General features: G+C 38.7%; 1 protein-coding gene and 1 long non-coding RNA gene across 9 annotated transcripts in view; one reads left to right on the top strand and one right to left on the bottom strand.

Moving 5' to 3' along the window:
• CHD9 (chromodomain helicase DNA binding protein 9) overlaps positions 1-24351 on the top strand; it is a 160068-nt gene that overhangs the window by 115262 nt on the left and 20455 nt on the right. For 2 of the 8 annotated variants that reach the window (XM_077751351.1, XM_077751356.1), the window contains exons 24-34: positions 596-699; positions 1197-1314; positions 1945-2002; positions 5206-5248; positions 6442-6661; positions 9445-9647; positions 12960-13868; positions 14848-15011; positions 16103-16327; positions 17101-17269; positions 23861-24000. In XM_077751351.1, the coding sequence (XP_077607477.1) occupies positions 596-699; positions 1197-1314; positions 1945-2002; positions 5206-5248; positions 6442-6661; positions 9445-9647; positions 12960-13868; positions 14848-15011; positions 16103-16327; positions 17101-17269; positions 23861-24000 (2353 nt within the window). Of the gene's footprint in view, positions 1-595; positions 700-1196; positions 1315-1944; positions 2003-5205; positions 5249-6441; positions 6662-9444; positions 9648-12959; positions 13869-14847; positions 15012-16102; positions 16376-17100; positions 17270-23860; positions 24001-24351 lie in introns of all 8 variants that reach the window. The other 6 variants (XM_077751349.1, XM_077751355.1, XM_077751354.1 and 3 more) reach the window with 5 other exon arrangements.
• The window catches only part of LOC144220981 (uncharacterized), a 43246-nt gene continuing 36138 nt past the window's right edge, over positions 17244-24351 (bottom strand). The window contains exon 3 of the long non-coding RNA XR_013331908.1: positions 17244-17390. This is a non-coding gene — a long non-coding RNA (uncharacterized LOC144220981). The remainder of the gene's footprint in view (positions 17391-24351) is intronic.

Below are 24351 nucleotides of genomic sequence, written 5' to 3'. Positions count from 1 at the left end.
TTCTCTTTCTCTTTGCCCCTCCTCTCTCTCTCTCGCTATTTCAAAATAAGTAAAAAGTTAAAAAAAAAAAAAAACTTGCCATTTTCCTTTACTTATAACCTATGCTTAATTTTTCAGTGGGATTTTCTTACCAATAGCAGTCTAGAAGAGATACAGTTGCTTTACAGACTAAAGTGATTAATTTACCCTTCTAGGGCCTAAGTCTGCTGGTGTGCAAAATGAAATATTTGAACCAGCTGATTTTTGTCCGCTGTTTGCTGACATAAGATTCTACCTTCCCATAAAACATTTTGTTTATATCTAAAGGAAATCAGTGGAAAGAATATGCTTCATTAAGAGTAAAGTAAACCTATTGAAACTTTTCTTCTGTTGAGCTTAAGAATATTAATTCATTTTACGGTAACTTTGTTGATGTTGTGGAATTTTGTAATTTTAATCAGTGGTAATTGTCAAAAACAAAAAGATTAATGAAATAAGATCTTAACGTCTTTTTCTTAAAAGCCATAATGCTGTTTACAAGCTAGGTAAAGTTTTGCCTCCTCTTTAACTTCTTTGTAATCATTCATAGTGCCCTATCCTGATTTCTTTTTTAAAGTGACATTGATGTTTGGGTCCCAGAGCCAGACCACTCAGAAGTTCCTGCTGAATGGTGGGATTTTGATGCTGATAAGTCACTCCTTATTGGAGTTTTTAAACATGGTAAGTGAGAAGTAAGGTAGGTAGAGTCTTCTTCTGTGTATAGTGTAATTGAACTAGTTGTCAGTTTAATGATTTCCACCTACAGCTTCATTCCAGTAACATGTGTGTTATTATAAATACCGTGTAAAGCACACACTACCAAATTATGTCTGTCAGTCCCTACACTTCTTCATGAAAGGGTGGCATAAGTGGCCTGCCACTCCTGGACAGAAGTCTCACATAACCTCCCCTCAGGAAGAGTTCTTAGGTCAGGTGTGTTGTGTATGATCAGTTTTCCTCTTTTTCATTTTAACTAATAAATTTACTCCAATTTTTAAAATATCCATATCCCAGATCATGTAATTTGTGATTATTTCTAGAAGACATGCTTAATATATATCATTTTAATATATTGCCCCTTTAGTCCAGGAACATTATCCACCATAAATGTGTGGAGTGCTTATATTTATACATTTTTCTTTTATCCTGTTTACTTTCATAATTGATGATCCCTCCAGGTTATGAAAAATATAACACTATTCGTGCAGACCCAGCATTATGCTTCTTGGAAAGAGTGGGAAAACCTGATGAGAAAGCAGTTGCTGCAGAACAGAGGGCAAATGATTACATGGACGGGTATGTGTGCTTCAGAGTCCTGATTTCTCCATGTATCTCTGTCAGCATCACATAGTCTGTCAGTGATGTGTATCTTTAAATAATGCAGTGGTAAGAGAATTGGAATTTACAATATAAAAGAGCTAATGATACTCTGATCACTTAGTGCTTATCCAACAGTATGATCAAGGAAGAGGCTGGACCTGCTTCATACCCATTCTTGTGATGAGTCCTTTATTTTTCCATTCTTAATGGTCGTGGCCATTAAGGCCATAAAATTCTGAGGGCACAAGAGGGAAGACAACTAAGAATATTACAGTTGAAGAGAAATTTGATGCTGTTCTTGTGAACTGTAATAAAGGCCTTTACTATCTTTGTTTTCTTACCAAAAGAGAAAAATAAGTGACTTTGTTGAGGTTAATATTACCACATTTAAATGTGAACTTGGTAGTAAGAGTCAGTTAAACGGTAGCTTTCTTCCGACTTGCCATAGAACCATCTTCATGCTGTGGCTTCGACTCCTCAGGCAAAGAACAGAAATTTCAGTCTGAAAACACACTAAAAAGCCCTTCCAGCGAGACTCCCATTTGCCCTGTCAAGAGAACTTTAAGTCCAGTACAGTAACTGTGGCATCTGTTGGCATTTTCACAGGGATGTGGAAGACCCGGAATACAAACCTGCCCCAGCTATCTTTAAAGATGACATGGAGGTATGCTTTGGATCCTATTTTAAATCCTCAGTTCTGGTCACTCCATGGTTTGCTTTTGTTCGCTTTTTCTTTTGTGTATTCTTCCTTCATGTTTTCCTTATACCTGATTCTGTTCTTTAGAACATCAGCTAAGTTAGTGATCCACTTAGGTTAACAGACACCACAAGTAATCATTCAGAATTTGCCAGATCTCCCTTGTAGCCGAGCCGGAGGCTGGTGTGGACATGTGCATGAAGTGGAGCATGCCCCCATGCTGCACTGCTAGGAACTAAGCAGCATGGTGTTGGGGCAGAAATCCCAAAGCAGAGTGAGAAGTAGATACTAAAAGTACGTAGCAACAGAAAGAAACTGTACCCATGTAAAGGGTTTAAAGTCGAAGGTAGAGCAGAGAGGAATTCTGAGCTGTGAAAACATAGTTATATGTTCTGCTTATAGAAAGTCAAAACACAGAAGCAGAGTTGGGTGAAAATACAGAAAATAGTCTGTGGAGTGGGGAAGTGGGGTTAAAAAGGATGAGGAATTCTGTAATACTTAACAAGGGCACGGGTAAAGGACTAGATGGTGCGGTACCTGCGTGCTGGTCTTTGTGGCCAAGGGGCTTGGATACTGATGGCTGTATGAGGACGAGAGAGAGTTGGGCCAGAGTGTGGCAGTGAGAATGGAAATCCTGTATAGAACGAAAACCCACAGAGGAAAGCACCGTCTCACAAACAACACCAAGAAACAGCAAGGAAATTTAGCTCAGTGTGAGCTCTGGGTAGGGGAAAAAATTGTTTCCCCTGAGAATTCATAGCCATAGGCCTGCTTTCTCTTGAGCTTATGGTTTGATTTCTTTTACGTCACCTGCATGATCCAGGGACTCTGGAGCTGAAAATGTGACACAGAAGAATCCCAAGCTGGTAATACCCCTGCGGTACCTAGTAGAAACATAAAAGAAAAGAATTCGGGAAGAAACAGCTTCAGTGTAGACTACACTTGGTCCTGAAGAAGCTGTCCATGAAATGAGGGCAAAATCCAAAAATTTTAAATATATGAGGAACAATTTACCAGGAGTGAATGTTAACAAATACAACAAAGAGCAAGATTAGACCTCTAAGAACTTCTGATACAGATCTATTAAAATAGAGAATAAGTAATTTTTTAAATGGTTAAAGACATTAAAGAAAGATCCAAGAACAAAGTAAGATGGATCTGATTTTAAAAGAATAGGGACATACGGAAAAAGAATGATGTGAAACTTTAGAAGTGGAGAATACAGTTATTAAAAGTTAAAACTAAATAAATTTTAGGTTAAACATTGTACTGGAGAGGCAGATTAGACCCAGATCTTGAGAGAAGACATTACCCAGAAAACAGGTATGAGGAAAGGATCCATAGTGTAGCATGATCAGGAGAGAGAAACCACATAGTAAATTGAACAGGGAGAGTTTACAGAATTATTGACTAATCGGGGTACTAAAGTAGTGAGAGCTTGGCTGATAATTAAAGAGAACTCTGCAGAATGGAGGATTAGCTACTCTTCTGACGGCTGACACAGAGCACCCAAGAAGAGGGCTGCGTCCAGCAGGGCTGAGGTCCCGACTCTTTGGGGAGGGTGTGGCCACACCCGCATTGGAAGGCAAAACAGTTGCTGTGATGCCTCGCTGGCCAGTGTAACTTGCTGGAGATCCACCCTCAGGAACTTGCTGGAGGTCTACCCTCCAGGGTGGCCAAGGGAGCTTTTCCTAGGGGCCGTGTCTCACTGGAGGCATTTCCCTACAGAACCACCCAAGGGTGGGGTTGCTAGGGAAAGCTCCTGGCCCAACAGGTGGTTAAAGAAGCTGCTTGAACTGCTGAGGTGAGCACGGGGAGGAGCTCACCCCAAGCAAAGAAGTAAAACCCTTTTCCTCCTACAGTGTCTCTTTGGCTGCCACTACTGACAGAGCTTGACATCATGCTCGCTGGCAAAACATAGTATTTAAAGAGGCCCGATCCATTTTCTTAGAGCCAGTAAAAGGTATGAGAGGCAATGAACTTAGGACTGAGAGGCAATAAATCAATATGAAAACCTCTTTTAGAGACAAGGAAGATAGCATGATGATGTCTGGTATATGTCCGATAGGTATTCCAGAAGGAGCGGCCAGAGAGCATAATGGAGAAGACCCATTTTAAGAGAGAAACCAGCTGAGAATTTTTCAGACTTAACGAAAGACATGAATCCTGAGGTTCAAGAAATGAAGTGAATCTTGGCAGGATAAATAAAATTAAATCCACTCCAAAAAACATCCTAGTGAAATTGCAGATATTCCAAAAAGAGAACATGTTTAAAAGCAACCAGAGTAAAAAGACCCACTTGCAAAAGAATGACAAATTCTAACATTAGGCTTTCCTAAAACAATAATAGAAAATAGTCTTCGGTAGCACCCGACTGACTCAGTTGGAAGAGCATGCAACTCTTCGTCTTAGGGCCGAGAGTTCAAGCCCCACACTGAGTGCAGGCATGACTTAAATAAACTTTAAAAAGATAAAAATCGGGGTACCTGTGTGGCTCAGTTGGTTAACCCTACGACTCGATCTCAGCTCAGGTCATGACCTTACAGTCATGAGATCAAGCCCTGCGTCAGGCTCTGCACTGACAGCACAGAGCCTGCTTGGGATCCTTTCTCAATCAATCAATCAATCAATAAAAATAAACTTAAAAAATAGTAGTCATTGGAATAAAACCGCCGAAGTTATGAATATGTTTACTGTAATGTTGGAATATCTAATTGGAGACCCTCTGTTGACAGATAAAGATTAGATGTATGCCACAAGCAAACTGTTCAAGGCTGAAAGAGAAAAGATTTTCCAGCTAATAATCAAATATGAGGATGATTAAATTGTGGAAGTTGGTATATAGAATGAAAATAAACATGTTAACAATAAAACCTAGGGCATATTTACAGTTAGAGGAAGGGTGGAGGAAAAGCAACTAGGCTAAAAAGTGGTCCTAGAAGAGGAAAATTTCAGTGGAAAATAACTGGCCTAAAGTGTAAAAGGCAATAGAGAAGTGCAAAAGATTGGGAATTTAGAACAAGAAATTAAAATTTTTTTGATAAATTAATCATTAAAATTCTATTGGAAAAAGTTCTCCTATTACTATATTAAGAAATCTGATTCTCTTTTCTTCTTTAATGTATCTTGACCCAATTTCCCTGTGACAAATTTCTGTTTTCTTTTAAAAGGATGATGTTTCTTCACCAGGAGATCTTGTTATAGCAGATGGAGGTACATTGCATTTATCTCTTTACTTAGTATTATTGGAAATTCACATTCTCATGATACCATGAAATCCATAAATTATTACACTCTTATGATGTTTTAGATGTATATGAAATTTTGATTGAAGACACTTGTAATCATTATAAGACATACCAGTTGATTAGAAATTTAACAGTAGTTTTAGTTGCAAGTATTTATGCAGTGACTCACAAAACTTTTATGGAATCAAAGCTTTGATGATTTTATGGTTAGATTATTAAACTTGTGTAGGAGATTTCATCATTAAAGTGTTAATTCAATAACCCATCCAACAACTTATTAGTTACATATGCACATTAGGATCCATTCTTTCTCACACCCCTTTTGTACAAAGCCTTCCTTTGCAGAGTCTTGCTTCTACTTCCTTCTGATTATCAAGAAAGAAACAATACTGTAACAAGAGTACACTCACTCCCAGCTGGCACCCAAGTGGAATAGGGCCTCAGCTTTTCATAGTTTGACTAGGAAAGAAGGAGTAGTATTTGCTTAGCATGAACGATTACTGCTTAATTATGGTGTATGTAATTATAAGATTATTCCCTGAAAACAGAGAGCTAGGTCCTGCACTTTATTAGGTGAACAGAAGCATAAAAGTGACAGCATTGTCATAAGGAATTTTTTATAATATACATTCCTTACTAATGACCTTTAAAATATTTTGTTTCTCACATACATTGAGATAGATTTAATACAGAAGAAGGCTTTACTTAAAGGTATCGACCATACTCAACTTCTCAAAGATTTTAGTTTGACTTTTGATTCATTAAAATTAGGCATTTGAGTATTTGCCGGGCAGTAAAACATATTAGACTTGGAAATGCAAGAGTTGTATTTTCTCTGCAAGCAAAGTTCAGAAGATAATATTGTGGTTCTTTATTCCACTGTGACCTACTTTCTTTGAGCTGCTGTAAAAGTTTGTTGTAATGTTTTTAGAGCTGTAGTTAAAAGAAAACTTTTTTTTTTTTTTTGATGGGGGGTTGGCTTGTGTGGGTTTTTTCCCCACATAATCAGATTGAAAAAATACCTATTTTAAGTAAGGAAAGTTTGCTGTTTTTGTGAGCTTCATTTCATTATCTGTTTAGTTTGGGGGGGGCGGGGTTGTTTTGATTTTTCAGTTGTTGGTTTTTTTTTATTATTGACATGAGTTTCTTTAAATATAGATGGTCAGCTGATGGAAGGTGATAAAATTTATTGGCCAACTCAATCAGCTTTAACCACACGTTTGAGGCGTCTCATCACTGCATATCAGCGTACTAATAAAAACAGACAAATCCAACAGATACAGCCCACGTTCTCAGTGCCTGCCACTGTCATGCAGCCTCTTTATGAAGAAGCCACTCTTAATCCTAAAATGGCAGCCAAGATAGAAAGACAGCAGAGGTAAGACAATAGCACTGAATTTTTAATATTAGTATCTAAATGTAGTTTTTCATTCTGAAGCTGTTAGAGTATGATTATCTCACTTTGTGAAACACATATAGGTAGAGAAGTTGGCCAAGCAAAGTGCTGTATGCATGCACACAAATATGTCAAACAGATAAAGATAATTGCATCTGATTGTTCCTAGCCATTCTTCATATTTAATCATTATTTTGTCATGCTTATGAACAGTGAGGTGAGGTATTAAAAAAATGAAGTTACAGAGCAAACTCGAGAATTAAATTCTTAATAAAGCACACATTTATATTATATGAAAGTCCATTCTACCTTATTTTAAAAAAAATTTTATTTAATGTTTTATTCATTTCTGAGAGAGAGAGCGTGAGCAGGGAAGGGTCAGAGAGAGAGGGAGATACAGAATCTGAAACAGGCTCCAGGCTCTGAGCTGGCTGTCAGCACAGAGCCCAATGCGGGGCTCGAACCCACGAACCGGGAGATCATGACCTGAGCCGAAGTCGGACGCTTAACTGACTGAGCCACCCAGGCGCCCCCATTCTACCACATTTTTACATTGACATTTATGAAATATGTAAGTGTATGGAAGACAAGTCCTTTTCTGCTTTATACAAAAGATGAACCCTTGCAACCACTGATATCAAAGGAGAAAAAAATAGTCTACCTTTTTGCAAAAGACTTTGTTAAGAAGATGGACATGCTCTTCTCCCAAAAGCTTAAACTTCTTAAAGGGGATAGAGTACACTGAAAAGAATAGTGATGTTTAGCAATAGCCTCCTTGTTAAACCTGGATCCTCAGATGTTCTCTGGAAAATATATCATTGTTCTTTTGTATTATTTGCATCACATCCATCATAACCAGAATTTAATTCATCTGAAACAAGATTTTCAGTGTCCTAGACATAGTCTTCTTCCGATACTACTATGTCTGTAAATACACTGTTTTAGTTATGTACAGCTGCATAATAGCTCACCCCAAAATGTGGTGACTGAAACATCAATTTTTTATTTCTCATGATTCTGTGGGTTGACCAGGTGGGTCTTCTGCTTCCCGTGTTATTGGCAGGAGTGCTGAGATGGCCAGAAGGTAGGAAGTGGCCTCGCTCACATGGCTGGCCATTGGTGCTGGGCTCCCAGCTGGGAGCTCGAATGAGGAGAGCATTCCCAGTGACCAAGGCAATAGATGCTGGGGATTTCTTAAGGCCCAGCCTCAGCAATTACAGAGTGTCACTTCTGCTACTTTCTATGGGTCAAAAAAGTCACAGGGCCAACCAAGCTGAAAGGGAAAGGGAAAGTGAGTGCACCTCTCCATGGGAAGATTGGCAAAGAATTTATGGCCGTCTTTAACCTACCACATACATTTTCCCTTGGTCTGTCAGATCTGGATTGATCTTCCTAAAATACTAGTTTTCTCATGTATTCAATGGCTCCTTACTTACTGTAAATATAAAGTTTAAGTTCTTAAGCCTCAGTCTAAGAGGTTCTTCAATTTAGATGTCAGCATGCATTTCTAATTCTATCCAGTACTATACCCTCATATTAGCCATAATATCCTACATATTCTTGACACGGTACCCTGGCTTATGTTGTTCCTACCATCTGGGACACCTTTCTTCCTCCTCTTTAGTCCATGCCTAGCCCATCCTTTAGAACTCAATACCTGTCCTATCTCTTGTATTAATTTTTTTTCTCAAACAGGCCAGCTCACAGTACTCTGTTCCTGCACTCATAGAGCACTTATCCAAATAAATTACTCATTATCACACTAATATAAGATGTTGTAAGGACATTTTTCCTTTCTCTGTCTTGCCTTCGTATGTTGTAAATTCTATTTTTGTGTGTTCTGTGTAGTTTTCTAATTCATCCTTCCTGTTCTGTGCCTACTTTCACCACCCAGGTGTAAGGTTTGTAAGATTTTATTGGTTTCCCAGGCTGTTTTTGCAACATTATTACATGAATCTCCTTAATGTAGCGGTATGATAAAAATGGCCTGTTGATGTTTTTCAAAGGTTTCATACACTCTTTCTCATTCACACAATTCCTTAAGTTAACCAGGGAAAAGTGTCTATAAGTTAGACTGGAGATCTGTGGTATGTGAGGGTAATATTACCCTCTGAAGGAGCTCTCAACTGAATAGAGAGTATTTTTAGCCAGGCATGTGGAGTGTTTCATAGTATGATCCCCATCCTATCTCCTCCTGCCCCCAATATGAGCCATATCCTTCTCAAACTGGAATGCTCATCATCTCCCCAAAATGTAGATTACTTCCTACTTTGCTTATACTGTGCCCGCTTCTTAGAATTCCCTACCTGATCTTAGTCTTGTTCCTTCTTAAAAGCCACTTACTTCTGTGATGCTTTCTTGATCACTCGTCTGAACTGGACCTCCTGTCTTCCGCACTCTCCTAAGATCCTTGCTTTCTAGAACACATTCAACTATAGCATACCGCCTTACACCAGAAATATGTTTGAAATATTTCATCATTTCCTTAAAGGTAGGGTCATCATGTCTCACATAATCTTACATCCCCTGCATATTTTCTTACATAGCAGATGTGCAGAAAACTATTCTTTTCTGAAGGAAGGGAACCATGGTTGGACAGATGAGTCAACTAGCATGTATTTGCAAGGCAGTACCCTTGCATTTAATCCTTTAAAGTGTTAGGTGCTTGAAATGTTTTAAACTTTATTAGAGTCATTATATTGAGCGTTAATAAATATTTGTTTTAATGATGAATGTGGCGCTTTCTTTAATCTGACTCAAAATAGATGGACAAGAAGAGAAGAAGCTGACTTTTATAGAGTTGTGTCTACATTTGGAGTGGTATTTGATCCTGACAGAGGCCAATTCGACTGGACAAAATTTAGAGCTATGGCTAGGCTGCATAAGAAAACTGATGATAGTTTGGAGAAGTATTTATATGCATTCATGTCTATGTGTCGGAGGGTTTGTCGTCTTCCTTCCAAAGAAGGTAAGTATAAAATTTTTTTTTTCCTGGTTTTGGTCAGAGAAGCAAAAATCACTAAAATTTTGAAATTTCCAAATGTTTTAATTTTAATACTGTCTAATTCAACACGTCAGTTATTTTTCAAAATTCTCAGTTAACTATATTCAGAGATTCTCTCTGTTTGTTAATCCCGCTTTTTAAAATGAGATCAAAGGAGAATAAGGTTACACCTTGAGTTTTGAGGAATAGTCAGTGCTTATTCAATATTAGATTGATGATCAGAGGGAGGCAGAAGATAGATGGTAGCTTCTGGTAGACAGAACTAACCTATAGTTTTAGTCCCATCTTTTTTTTTCTTTAATTTTTTTTAATGTTTTATTTATTTCTGAGAGAGACCGACAGACAGACAGACAGCATGAGTAGGGGAGGATCAGAGAGAGAGGGAGATACAGAATCTGAAACAGGCTCCAGGCTCTGAACTGGCTGTCAGCACAGAGCCCAACGTGGGGCTCGAACCCACCAACGGTGAGATCATGACCTGAGCCAAAGTCAGACGCTTAACCAACTGAGCCACCCAGGCGCCCCGAGTTTTAGTCCATCTTAAAGGAACTGTTTTAGAGGGCTTTGTCAATGAATAATTTTGCAGAGAAGGAGGCCTCCGCTCTAAAGACATTTCAAAGAGTTTTAGTAGGAAAAAAAATCACCCAGAGCCTTAAAAATAAATAAGCAAACAATCAGAGGTGCTAGTGCTTAGCCCAGGCACTGGCACAGCAGATTCACCCAGAAGGGTAACTTTCATCATCTTTGAAGCCCAGAGAAACAGCTCATTCTGGCAGCAATTCCTCTCAATCATGCTATTTTAAACAGCTATCTCCATTCTTTGTTGAGTATGATCTCTGACTGCTAAACCCAGTGGCTTCCTACTCCTATTTCATAGTAAAAATATAAATGGCTAATAAAAACATAAATTTAGTGTGGATTTGTTTGTTTTGATTTTATGTCCTAACAGATCTCTTGTCAGTTTACTGAATAGAGTAGCTTGTCCCTTGATTACCCAAATACCAGATAATTCAGGAGTAGTCTACTTACAGGCCTTTTGAGAAACTCTCCATGGGTTTAAAGAGATAGAGCAAAGTATTGTGTCTTCTATTATTTATGGTTTTTAAGAAGCCCTCAGTTCTTTCTTTTCTTTCTTTTCATAATTCCCAAAAGCAATATAAAATGTGGTGAATAAATTAACCACTTTGACTCCAGTTTTAAAAAGGAAAGGGTTAATTACTAAATAATGATTGAAAACGTAGTTTTCTTGTTAGAAATGTGAGTGAAGTTTTACTTAGATCAGTTTTCCAAACTTCCTCAGTTCGTAGAGCCCTTACTGTCTCAGTAATTTTTCATAGCACCTGAGGCCAGTAGTTCTGTTTAATGAATAATTAGATCCAAACAACTTAACAAGTATTAGTTTCCAACAATCTAGTAATTGTTTGAAAACATAATATTGGAAGAGAAAATACTACTTTTCTCTCTTAAATAACCGCAGTTACTCCTTAATGAGATGTATATGCCTGTCAGGCACTGTCTAACTCTCAGATTCTGGCTGGAGGTGGGCTGGGCTGGGTACGCCGCTCTTGTTTCCTGTTCCACATTGATGTTTGCGTGGTCCTTTTTCTTTTTTAACTTTTTATTCTGAACTCCATTTCCATATACCTCTCTCTTTGCCTCCCCTAATGTTAAAATCTTACATGACAAATTATGGTATAATTATCAGACTAGGAACCTAACAGTACAATGCTATTAACTAATACCTAGTCAGATCTCACTGGTTTGTCCACTGATGGCCTTTTGTGTTCCAGGGTCCCACATTGTAGTTAGCTGGTCTTTCCCCTTAGCTTCCTACAGTCTGTAACAGACCCTCAGTTTCTCTCGTCTTCTATGGCCCTGACACATTTGAAAAATATCAATGGGTTATTTTGCCACAAATCCCTCAATTTGGATTTCTCTTAGGTTTTCATTTTATTGCATTGAGGTTATGCATTTTTGTCAAGAGGTCAAGAGAAATGATGTGTCCATCTCAGAACATATCATGGGTTCATGATGTCAATATAGCCAACACTGATGGTGTTGCCCTTGATTGCTGGGTTATGCTAGTTTTTGCTGTGTTTCTCCCATGTAAAATTGCTGTCTTTTCCCCTGCAGTCAACAGATATCTTGAGGAGATACTTTGAGACACACAAATCCTGTTTCTCCTCAAGCTTCCACACATTGACATTAGTATGCATGCATAGATCCCTGGGTGTAACAGCTTTTACTGTGGAATTCTGCTACAAGCAAAAACTGTTGTTTCCATTTCATCTGCTAATCAATTATTTATGTATTCCTATCAGAATGGACTCATATTTATTTTACTCTGTAGGTTAGAACCCAATGCTCTATTTTGATACTCAAATTGTTCTAAATTAGGCCATTATGAGCTTCTTTAAGTGAGCCCCGCATTATTTCTACAAGCCCCTATGTTTTTTTGAACTGTCAGTATCTCTGCCCACAAAGATAAAACCGCATCAAAGGGAATATAGCAAGATCTAATGTTGAAACTGAACCAGATCAAGCCATTGCTTCACATAGCGTTTAACAGTGTTCCTGCATTTCCCTCAAATTTTAAGAAAGCCTTTGGTGTTCCTGTGAGTTCACTGCAATGCCCTAAATTTCCTTGTTGCGGCTAGAAATATGAGGACTTCTGTTTGTTTATCGGGTATGATTTAAAGGCTTTAATGTGTATTTATAAATGAGTTCAAGTAAGTGTTTTTCTCTTCCAAGACACAGAATAGTGGGGTGCCTGGGTGGCTCAATCAGTTAAGCGTCCAACTTCAGCCTAGGTTATGACCTCGCTGTTCCCAGGTTCGAGCCCCGCATCTGGCTCTGTGCTGACAGCTCAGAGCCTGGAGCCTGTTTAGGTTCTGTGTCTCCCTCTCTCTGTCTACCCTTCCCCCACTCGTGCTGTGTCTCTCAAAAACAAACATTTAAAAATTTTTTAAAAAAAAAAGACAGGTTAGTAAAGGACAGCTCATAGGGAATTTCTTAAAAGTAAATTCTTAGTTACATTATCATATTTCCCCAAAATGTCATGTTTTCCCTACTTTCAGAAGATCCACTGTATGTATGGATGGATTTTGGTACTTCTTTTAAAAATTTATGTTTTTCCTCATTTAAAAATATTAAAAAGAAATTCTGGGAACTACACCATGATATCAAGTAGAGTTACATTTTAGAAGTTGCATTATTTGTTTAAATCTGTAATAAAGTGTTTCTGAGCTTAATGTTTTTATTCTCGTTTTAACATAGAATTGGTGGATCCAAATATTTTTATCCAGCCAATCACAGAAGAACGTGCTTCCAGGACTTTGTATCGCATTGAACTTCTAAGGAAAGTACGGGAACAGGCCCTCCGACATCCACAGTTGTTTGAACGCTTGAAGCTTTGCCATCCAAATCCAGACTTGCCAGTCTGGTGGGAATGTGGCCCTCATGACAGGGACTTGCTCATTGGAGCTGCTAAACATGGGGTGAGCCGAACAGACTATCACATTCTTCGTGATCCTGAACTCTCCTTTATGGCAGCTCAAAGGAACTACAGTCAAAGTAAGATGGCTTCTTCAAGGACTTCTACCCCACTTTTACAGCAATATCAAGTAGCACTTTCTGCTTCTCCTCTTACCTCTCTACCTAGGCTCCTAGATGCTAAAGGTATTATTCTAGAGGATATGAAAGTTAAAAGTGAAAATCTTAAAGAGGAGCCTCAGTCTTCTGAAGAAGAATCTATGTCTTCTGAGGAAACCAGGACACTAATAAAGTCTGAGCCTGTAAGTCCAAAGAACGGTGTTTTACCGCAGGCCACTGGAGACCAGAAATCTGGTGGAAAAGGTGAAACAGACAGACGCATGGTTGCAGCCAGAACAGAACCCCTAACTCCAAACCCAGCTTCTAAGAAACAGCGAGTCCACAAAAGAGGATCCGAATCTAGTTCTGAGTCTGACTCTGATTCTGAGAGATCATCCTGTTCTTCCAGATCATCTTCTTCCTCGTCTTCCTCCTCCTCTTGTTCCGACTCTCGATCAGGCTCTAGTTCCTCTTCATCCTCCTCCTGTTCTTCAGCATCGTCTTCATCCTCATCCTCATCCTCTTCCTCATCATCCTCCTCTTCATCTTCATCAGAAGAAAGTGACAGTGAAGAAGAAGAAGTCCCAAAGCGAGGTATATGCATAAAATGCTTTTGCTCTTTTCAGACATTTCAAGGGAAAATGAAAAAGAATTCGGTTCACGTAACTTAAGCACGTTTTACAAGTGTTAACCCGGGTTTTATATGTACAGATTTTCGTAGAGAAGCACTACCAAAAAGGAAACAAGTGTTAATGGTACACAGTCCCTATTCGATATTCAAGGCATTGCGAAATGGGCTAATCAGACAGAAATTAGACATTTTACACAGTAAGGTATTTCTTCGTGATCGCCTTCAACTTAGTGTTCCATTTTTTCTGAACATGATCAGTGAACAAATCAAGGTCATATTCTGTGACAGCCACCAAGAGTCCTAGATGAAGCAGTCAGACCAGCAAGAGTATCATAGGCCCTACTGCCAAGGGGTTCCGAGTGGACAGAGCGACACAGGAACTAGTTGCCTGCAGAGGAGTGTCAGGTGGCCCTCTCCCGTAGGCGTCCTTGCTGCAGCCTGCAGTGCAGGTGCCAGGCAATGCTGGACGGTGAGCGGGTGCAGGGGCCAGTCCGGCCTAAGGCGCCTCAGATCCTGCAGAGACCAGCATCTCCTGTAACGACCTCGGGGGCCTGAGTTTCAGGGCAGCCTCCAGGACAGGCCCCTCCCAAGAGGATTTCCGTGTGCTCCTCGGGTTTTTACGGTCCCGTCAGTCCAAATGCCCTTATCATTCTGGCGTTTGTATGTTTACAGGGAGGCAGACCCTACAGGGTTAACTGAGGGTCAGATTCCCATGCAGAAAGGGATGTTTTGTTAACCCTTCCCCCTCAAAATGCCACTTATTTTGCTTTTGTGCTAATTTTTTTAAACAATGTGTACTTTATTCTAGGTGGATTTTTTTTTCCTTTTTTACCATTTGTTTTTACTTGTAACTTTTCCCTTTGAATAATTATGTAAGATTTGAAAAGTATATATAAAATTGTTTTATGCGATCTTTTTAAAAACAGTTATAATTGTTCTTAGCAGAAGGCACCCCTCACGTGAAAGCCTACGATGAGGAAAGTGTTGCGTCACTGAGCACTACCCAGGATGAGACCCAAGATAGTTTCCAGATGAACAATGGGACCCCAGAGTCCGCTTACATCTTGCAAGGAGGATACATGCTAGCAGCCTCATATTGGCCAAAGGTAAATGAATAGTGTCTTGCTAGAACAGGTCATTTTTTGAGTATTTCTCTATGTTGCTTTCATGGTAGATACTCTTACTATGTGGAAAAATAGGCCACTATAAAACATAGGATGGCATTTTGGTGTTAGTATCAAAAGTATCAACTACCGTGATCAAGTAAATAGGTGTACTTGAATGTGTATATTTCTCAACGTAACCTTAGAATGTTTAGAATAAGAGATCATGGATGCTAACATTCACATACAGCATTCAAGGGCTTATTTAGAATAGAGGCTTTGAACTGAGTCTCCTTGAAGAAATTTACCATAGCCGTTTATGACTTCAAAAAAAAAAAGTTCATTTGGGGCACCTGGCTGACTCAGTCAGTTAAGCGTCTGACTCTTGGTTTTGGCTCAGGTCATGATCTCACACTTCATGAGATGCAACCCTGCATCAGGCCCTGCATGGACAGCATGGAGCCTGCTTGGCATTCTCTCTCTCTTTGCCTCTCTCTCTCTCTCTCTCAAAAGTAAATTAATTAAAACAACCGTTTTTTTAAAAGTTCGTTTAAGTACATGTACTTTCAGTGGTAGAAGTTCAGATTGGATCAATACAATTCTTTCAGTATGTGGCTAGACTAGTAGAAGAGTCTTACCTTTAAGAGTGAGGTTGTTTAATGAGGGAGTGGAGAACTCTACTGTTACCTACTTCTGAATTGTTTGACTTTTTCGAATTGTTTGAATTATATTACTTGTATAATTATGAAAGTAACAGAAGGCTGAGGCGCCTGGGTGACTCAGTGGGTTAAGCATCCAACTCTTGATCTCTGCTCTGGTCTTGGGGTTGTGGTTTCAAGCCCCGTATTGGGCGTGAAACCTACTTTAAAAAATAAATGAAATTAAGAAGACTATTTCTATCATATATTTTTGGACTCCAATGACAATTTGTACTTGAATGCTTATAGAATTATGTATGTATGTGAGAATACGTACACATACCAAATGCACACATGTTGTACCAAGGTTAAATCCATTGAGGCCCTGAGCCATTTTATCTCCAAAAGTCTGGCCTGATTATTGAAATCACACTTTGATGTCGCATGCTTTTCCAGGATCGTGTGATGATCAACCGGCTGGACAGTATCTGTCAAACAGTTCTGAAAGGGAAGTGGCCTTCTACTAGAAGAAGTTACGATGGCAACACAGTGGCCTCTTTCTATACCACAAAACTGCTGGACAGTCCTGGTGCAGCTACAGAGTACAGCGAACCCAGTGTATCCACTCCCCCTGGCGCTGGTGTTAAAGAAGAACATGATCAGTCAACACAGATGTCAAAGGTGAAGAAGCATGTACGAGAAAAGGAGTTTACAGTGAAAATCAAAGACGTATGTTTATTTTTATTGCCCTAGGACCCGATTGCGATTGCGTGTGCAGCATGCTTTTTCTGCAAGTGGCTGCCTGCTCTCACTCTTACTTCCTTCACATACTTGTTTTCTGGTATTTGGATTGTTTTCTTTTTGATATCCAGGTTATTAGACTTGAATATCCTACTAGAAGGATCATCATTAAATATGTTTCTCTACCTATACTTCTGAAAATAGTCCTGCCAATCAAGAATGCTTTCTTAAACAGTCTGACAAATTCTAATTGTTTTGGTTCTTTTATATAATATTTAAATGGTATGTCAGTGCACTTTCTCTTTTAAACATTTAGCATGCCCTGTTCTTGGTAACATTTCATTTTTCAGTGTGATTTTTGAAGCTAAATTGATTATTCATTGTCTAATACGTGGGTAATGTCCTCTAAAATGTCATCTGAATAATGTACATAGAGAAGGATATCTCAAGCTGATAGTTTTCCAATGTACTAGTCACATGAAAAACTTTGTTTTGCTCAGAAAAGTGTATGTAGTACTTGGTTATTTTTTTCATTTAAAATAGAAAACATATAGAAATCGATTGATGTTCTTTTTCTTTAGTTCATTTCTGAATACGAAGATGATTAACTTTTCAGCGTTTTTACTTCACTTTTTCTAAGAAAATTGTCTTAATAACCTGAAATGAGTTATTTTTCTAATCATTTCTTTCTTAATAATGGTGTTTGTTAACAGGAAGGTGGTTTGAAGTTGACATTTCAGAAGCAAGGGCTTGCTCAGAAAAGACCGTTCGACAGTGAAGACAGTGCCCTGGGGCAGCAGCAGTACCTCGCTCGGCTTCGGGACCTGCAGAGCGCGTCAGAGACCAGCCTCGCCAACTTCCCCAAATCCGTGCCGGTGTCAGGTGAATATGGTCATAATAATTGCTGCAGCAGGAAATACTCCTGCCACCTTTTCCAAATCCTCTTGTATTTATTCTTCTAAAAAAAGTCATGCATCCTCTAATGCCGGGGTCTCTTTTAAGTCTGTAAGTTAATCAATATAATTTTAGTTCTTAAAAACCTGTTGAGGCTTTTAAACTGACATTTTAAAGCAGGGTGCAGTTTGGTTTTGGGGATTTAAATATTTGGGTGGAAGGGGCGCCTGGGTGGCTTAGCTGGTTAAGCTTCCGANAAATAAATAAAACATTAAAAAAAAAATTAAAAAAAAATAAATAAATAAAATAAATAAATAAATAAATAAATATTTGGGTGGAAATATTCTGTCGAGTCACTTTATGCAGATAAAAGCTCAAACAACATTTCAATATAAAAGCAAATTATGAATTCAGAAGCAAACACCTAAATCACAAATGAATGGTGATTTGTAGAGGAGGTTAAAATGAGAAGTTTTAGAAAGACTTTTGAGATAGTGCACTCCAGTTGTCTTTGGGGTACAGGAAATATCATGACCAATCCCTGAAAGATAATCTTTCATTCTGTTGGAATATTTACAGAAAAAAGATTGTTAGTACCTTCAACAGCCATTTATATTACTGGGCAGCTCTAATTATCACAAAATTCCTTCTTACTTGGAAGCAAATTTTGCTTGCAATTGTTCTTTCTCAGTGATTGAAATTCTGTCTTTAAAGCCATCACAGGGGTGCCAGGCAGGCTCAGATGGTTGAGCGTCTGACTCTTGGTTTCAGCTCAGGTCATGATCTCGCAGTTTGTGAGATCAAGCCACGCAGCGGACTCTGTACTAGATGTAGAATCTGCTTAAGATTCTCTCTCTCCCTCTCTCTCTGCCCCTCCTCCACTGGTGAGCACGCTTGTGTGCTCTCTCTCTCTCTCTCTCATATAAATAAATATTTTTTAAAAAATAAAGTTTGGGGCACCTGGGTGGCTCAGTCCATTAAGCATTTGACTCTTAATCTCACTTTAGGTCATGATCTCACAGTTCGTGGGTTCAAGCCCCACATCAGGCTCTGTGCTGACAGCGTGGAGCCTGCTTGGGATTCTCTCTCTCCCACTCTGTCTTCTCCTCCCCACTTTCTCTCTCAAAATAAATAAATAAACTTAATTTTTTTTAAATTAGGAAAAATATAAAGGCATCTGAGAATTAACCTATTCCTGTGTTTGCATGATCATCTTAACATTTTGAAAGCAGTGATCATACTTCCTCCTCTTGGGACTGTATCTCTTCTAACCTTTTAACAGTTTGAATTAAGAGTATTTATTAGATACCAAGTTGATGTCACATGCTGTGTGCTCTGTAGGCACTGAGGTCTGTAAGAAGTTTTGTTTCATTTTGCTTTATTGATCTTGGTCTAGTGTGCTTTAATTTATCTGTATCCCTTTTAAAGTGCAGTATCAAAAATTGAGAATTTTACTCATGATCAGCTGAGTCTTTACAAAATGCAGGTTTTCAATTAAAGCAGATTGATGACTTGGGTTTCCATTACATCTACCCTTTGGAGAAGGCTGAGGGCCCTGTTTCGGTATTCTACTAGACCTGGCTACCATGCAGGATTGGGAAACATGTCAGAACTCCTGTTGTGTGTGAGCACAGCGTGTGGGACTCCTACGATTTGGGAAAATAATGCTGTGTTATAAGTGTTAAATGGATTGCTATTCCCAATTGCTGCTGTCACAACTTTTTAATTATAAACCATAATTAAATTAAAAGTTAATACCATCAGTATTACTTTGGCCCCTTACAGATTCCTTAACCACTCGTTGTAATTCTCTAGTTGCTGGAGTTTCACAAAGGTACAGACTGCAGTTCAAATGTGAATCAGCAATGCTTCTACTACTGAAGTACCAGTCCCCAAACTGCTTTTCATTAAGAATAGTGTATTAAAGGAGCTCTGTGTTTCTAGAAAAAAATGGGAACAAATGGGGAAGATAAGCTGTGGGCTCTTTTGACTAACCTACGTGGGGTTTAGAAATACCATTTCTTGGGGCACCTGGCTGGCTCAGTCAGTTAAGTGTCCGACTTCAGCTCATGTCATGATCTCACAGTTCGTGCGTTCAAGACCCGCATCGGGCTCTGTGCTGACAGCTAGCTCAGAGCCTGGAGCCTGTTTCAGATTCTGTGTCTCCCTCTCTCTCTGACCCTCCCCTGCTCATGCTCTCTCTCAGAAATAATTTTTTAAAAAAACATTTAAAAATTAAAAAAAAAAGAAATACTATTTCTTGTACTTTGATAACTCCACCACAAAATGGGATTGACACTAAGATCATCTGAACATTTTATTGCTATTGCAGCTGAACGTTGTACAGTCTTCACCTTTAAGGTTACTTAAAGGTTACTTTGGTAAGTACTATTTTTAATAGTATAAGTAGTAATTGTGACACTAATCTGCAGCTATGCAAAATATTAAAAAGCCTCAGACATTAAACCTACAGAGTTACCATCTAAGCATTGTATCTCATCCATCTTAAGAATTAAAAATGTAGGGGCGCCTGGGTGGCTTAGTCGGTTAAGCGTCCTACTTTCGCTTAGGTCATGATCTCACGGTTGGTGGGTTCGAGCCCCGCGTCGGGCTCTGTGCTGACTGCCAGCTCAGAGCCTGGAGCCTGTTTCAGTCTGTGACTCCCTCTCTCTCTGACCCTCCCCTGCTCACGCTGTCTCTCTCTCTCTCTCTCCTAGAAATAAATAAAAATATTTAAAAAAAAAAAAAGAATTAAAAATGTAAAATCTAGATTTGCCTTACTATTCAACTCTTAGAACATCTCTTAACAATTTATTCCCTTGTTTATGAAATGAAGGGTTGGGGTAGGAAAGAGTTGTTGGGTGAGCTAAATAATATATGTAGAGTGGCTAATATGGAGTCTGGCACATAATTAGATGCTAAACCGATCTTAAAATTAGGTACCTCACAGGTTTTAAAATTAGATGCAGAATAAGTGCTATTATTATAATTCTTAGTATTCCAAAGCCTAGGCCCTTTTTACATTCATATGGGTCCCTCAGAATTTTATCTGAAAGTTTCCAATAAAGATGCAGGTTGTAATGTAATTTAATTAGTGAAAAAGATAGTAAAGTAGCATAAATTACAGTAAGACAAAACCAAAGAGCCTATTCCAGAAACTACCTGGAATAGTGAACAGAGGATGGTGACGGAGCCGAACAACCTCCACTTTCATCCTGTCATTTGCCAGCTGTGACATTAGGCCAGTAACTTAATGTTTCTGAGCTCATTTACAAAACAGGCTTAGTATTGCTTCTGTGCCGGGGCAGCCGGGTGGCTCAGTTGGTTGAGCACCCGACTCTTGATTACTGCTTAGGTCATGACCTCGTGGTTGTGGAATCAAGCCCCACATTGGGCCTCGTGCTGAGCATGAGCCTGCTTAAGATTCTCTCTGGCCCTCTGCCCCTCCCCACTCTCTCTCACATGAGTGCGCTCTCTCTCTCTCAGAAACAATTTTAATGAAAAAATAATAATATTAATACATCTATGATTTTGTTGTTTTCGGTGATTTAAGAAAACACTTGTTAATCCTTATTCAGTGTATGGCACATAGTAGACTTTCAGCAGAAAGAAGCTATTTTTAATAGTGTTATAATTACATCTACAATAAAGGCAATACAGACTTTATAAAGGAGATTAAGTTAACTTTTCCATTTTGGAGTCTAGCATAAATCAGTAATGTTTATAAAAATCACCCTCAAAAATAAATCATGACAGCTTGGTTTTTTTAAGAAAGAGAAAAAAGAAGGAAGGGCATCACAGTAGTATTTAACTGGCCAAATAGAGTATGTTTATGAATTGCCAAATAGGATATGTTTATAAATGTACACTTAGGTTCATATGCAGTTGTTTTTCCAGAGATAATTATATTAAGTACTTTTTTATATCACACTGGAAATAGTAGTAAAGGGAAGGTAAAAAAGAAACATAGACACTGTCTACCTTTCAGTTGCTTGGTAGACTAAGACCTACATGTTAAAATATAAGTAAGACATTGGGGTGCCTGTGTGGCTCAGTCAGTTAAGTGTCTGACTTCCGATCAGGTCATGATCTCCCGGTTCATGGGTTCAAGCCCGGTGCTGGCCTCTGTGCTGACAGCTCAGAGCCTGGAACCTGCTTTGGATTCTGTGTCTCCCTCTCTCTCTGCCCCACCCCCTCTTGTACTTTGTCTCTCTGTCTCAAATATAAATACATATTTAAAATTTTTATTATTTATTTTATTTATTTCTGAGAGAGAGAGAGAGATTGAGACAGCGTGAGCAGGGGAGGGGCAAAGAGAGAGGGAGACACAGAATCTGAAGCAGGCTCCAGGCTCTGAGCTAACTGTTAGCACAGAGCCCTACACAGGGCTTGAACTCACGAGCCATGAGATCATGACCTGAGCTGAAGTCGGACACTTAATCGACTGAGCCACCCAGGTGCCCCTAAAAATTTTTAAATGTTACACAAGACATTAACAAAACAACACATTATAGTTAATCAATTACCAGAGAAGAGGGAAGTCACTGCTGTCTAGAAACTTAGGCAAAGTCCTCTGGAAGAGGTAGAATTGAAAAGGATGTATAAGGGGAACATTAGATAATGGTCTTTCTGGAAAGTGGCTTTCGTGGGAGAGGTGCAAGAGGAGCAGGAAATAGCATGAACTAGAGACTTGATAGTATGGTTTTGTGATAAGATTGACCTAGCTGGTATGTGTAAATTCCTACTGGAGAGATATTTTATGAAATCAGAGCCTGCTTAGAGAAGGTGAACCTGGATCATAGACAACGTAAAAACTGACCTGGGGCAGGTATTAAGGGTTGGGGTCCTGCAGGTAAAGGGCTGATTATAAGGTATTTCATTCATATTAAAATAGGAAGTCATGTGGCACCTGGGTGGCTCAGTCATTTGAGCGTCTGACTCTTGATTTTGGCTCAGGTCATGATCTCACAGTTTGTGAGTTCAAGCCTTGCATTAGGCTCTGCACTGATGTCACGGAGCGTGGTTGGGATCCTCTCTCTCTTTTTCTCTCTCTCTCTTTCTTCCCCATCCCTTGCTCATGCTTTCTCTCTCTCTTAAAATAAATAAACTTAAGAAAAAAAAACACAATAGAAACTTACGAGAAGTTCCTATAAAAAAGAACAGTACTTTAAAAATGGTACTTTGGGAAAGTTTTTTTATTATTATAGCTAAAATGTGTTACAGGCACCTGGTTGGCTCAGTCAGTTGAGTGTCTAACATCAGTTCAGGTCATGATCTCAAGGCTCTTGGGTTCAAGCCCTGCATAAGGCTCATTGCTATCTGCAGAGCCTGCTTCAGATCCTCTGTCCCTCCCTTACTATGCCCCTTCCCTGCTTGCGCGTGCACTCTCTCTCTCTCTCTTAAAAATAAATAAACCTTTAAAAAAATAAATAAGTAAAATGTGCTATAGTGAAAGTATTTTTAAATCATTTATAATATTTGTAGTCTGGTTATAATGGAATTCACTATGAATAATGAAAGCTTTTCATTTTAATGAAAGTCATGTTAGTTTCCTAGTGTGCTTTTATAGGCAGACCTGCTTTTAAACATTGTAACTAGCAGTTCCTTACCATATGACTTAAGGTACCTTTTTGAAACTGAGATGTGATGAAAGTAAACGGCTTCCATAAGGTTGTACAGCCAAAGGGCAGCCCCTTATTCAGGGATACACTGGACTTCCTCTAAAAATTTTCCTTGAATTGATTGAAAATGCATTTCTTACTATAAGCTGTGAATTATTTTGAACAAACATCTCATCCTTAATAATATTTTAAGGAGAGTTCTAGATTACATACCTTTTGAGAACAGAAACCATGTTTAACTCCTGTTTGAACCATCATAAGACCTTGTACCTACGTACAAACTATTTGATCAATATTTATTGGAAAATGGCTGAATGCGTAGAACTTTAATTCATACCGCTTGCAGACATTTTTATTGAGAGTCTACTGAAATGTGGAATGATAAAGGTCAGCTTAACTTGGCAACTAAAAGGTCAGTGGTGATTTTAAAAATCCTTACAAAGGCCGGCACAGGAATCGACTGTGGGAAGCTGAGGAATGAGTTGGTTGTGTAAAAAACCACACAAATGCTAGCCTTTCAGAAGTTTTGGAATTTATAAAAAGCTGAAAGAGGTTTATGTGTTGTTTGAGTTAGGCCATGTTTTTAAGTTGAGGAAAAGAATCTAATGTAGAATAGGGTATTTTGGCACAAGAAAGTAGACTGATAAAACAAGCTTTCAGAAAACGTAGGAATTAAAGCGTGTAAAGAAGAAAGAAGGGTTTGTCTTATCCATGAGAAAGACATACTTCCTCCTCTAAAAGGGAGAGGAAGACAAGATGTGTGAGTTTCGGGGAGGGGGGAGGAATTTGAAGAGACAAGTCAAAAAGTTGATTATAGTTTTCCAAACTTTCAAATGAGGAATAGGGGTGGTATAAAATAAAAATGAACACTTCCATGTATTTAGAAAAATTTTTGCTTTTAATTTGCTTAACATCTAGATTTTGATCACTGTTTTGCATTTTTTTAAAATTTGATTAGGTACTTCCATTCAGTCAACCCTTGGTGCCAATGGAGTTAGATTAGACAACCAGCCGATAGTCAAAAAAAGGCGAGGAAGGAGGAAGAATGTAGAAGGTGTTGACATCCTGTTTTTTAACAGAAATAAACCACCTAATCACGTAAGTAAAAACTACTGATCCTTGAGTCCACAATTCAGTCCTAGTAAATATACGTACTTGCTCTTCTATGAATGTTTTATAGCATAAAAATATTAACTAGGAAATTAGATTATACTTTTGGATTCTATCTCAAAGGAACCCAACACTGCCCAAGATCCATGAAAATTTTAAATTTGAAAAATTTAGCAGAATTTTAAACAACTTTTTTCCTCTTCAAAAAGATTTGCTTCAATCAGAGAACTCTAGATGCTGGCGAGGATGTGGGGAAACGGGCACCCTCCTACACTGTTGGTGGGAATGTAAACTGGTGCAGCCCGTCTGGAAACCAGTGTGGAGTTTCCTCAGGAAACT

This window comes from Crocuta crocuta, unplaced genomic scaffold (genome assembly GCF_008692635.1).
Source record: "Crocuta crocuta isolate KB4526 unplaced genomic scaffold, BGI_CrCroc_1.0 scaffold124, whole genome shotgun sequence".
NCBI lineage: Eukaryota > Metazoa > Chordata > Mammalia > Carnivora > Hyaenidae > Crocuta > Crocuta crocuta.
The sequence above is the reverse complement of the archived record's forward strand: the minus strand, read 5'-3'. Positions and strand labels throughout refer to the sequence as shown.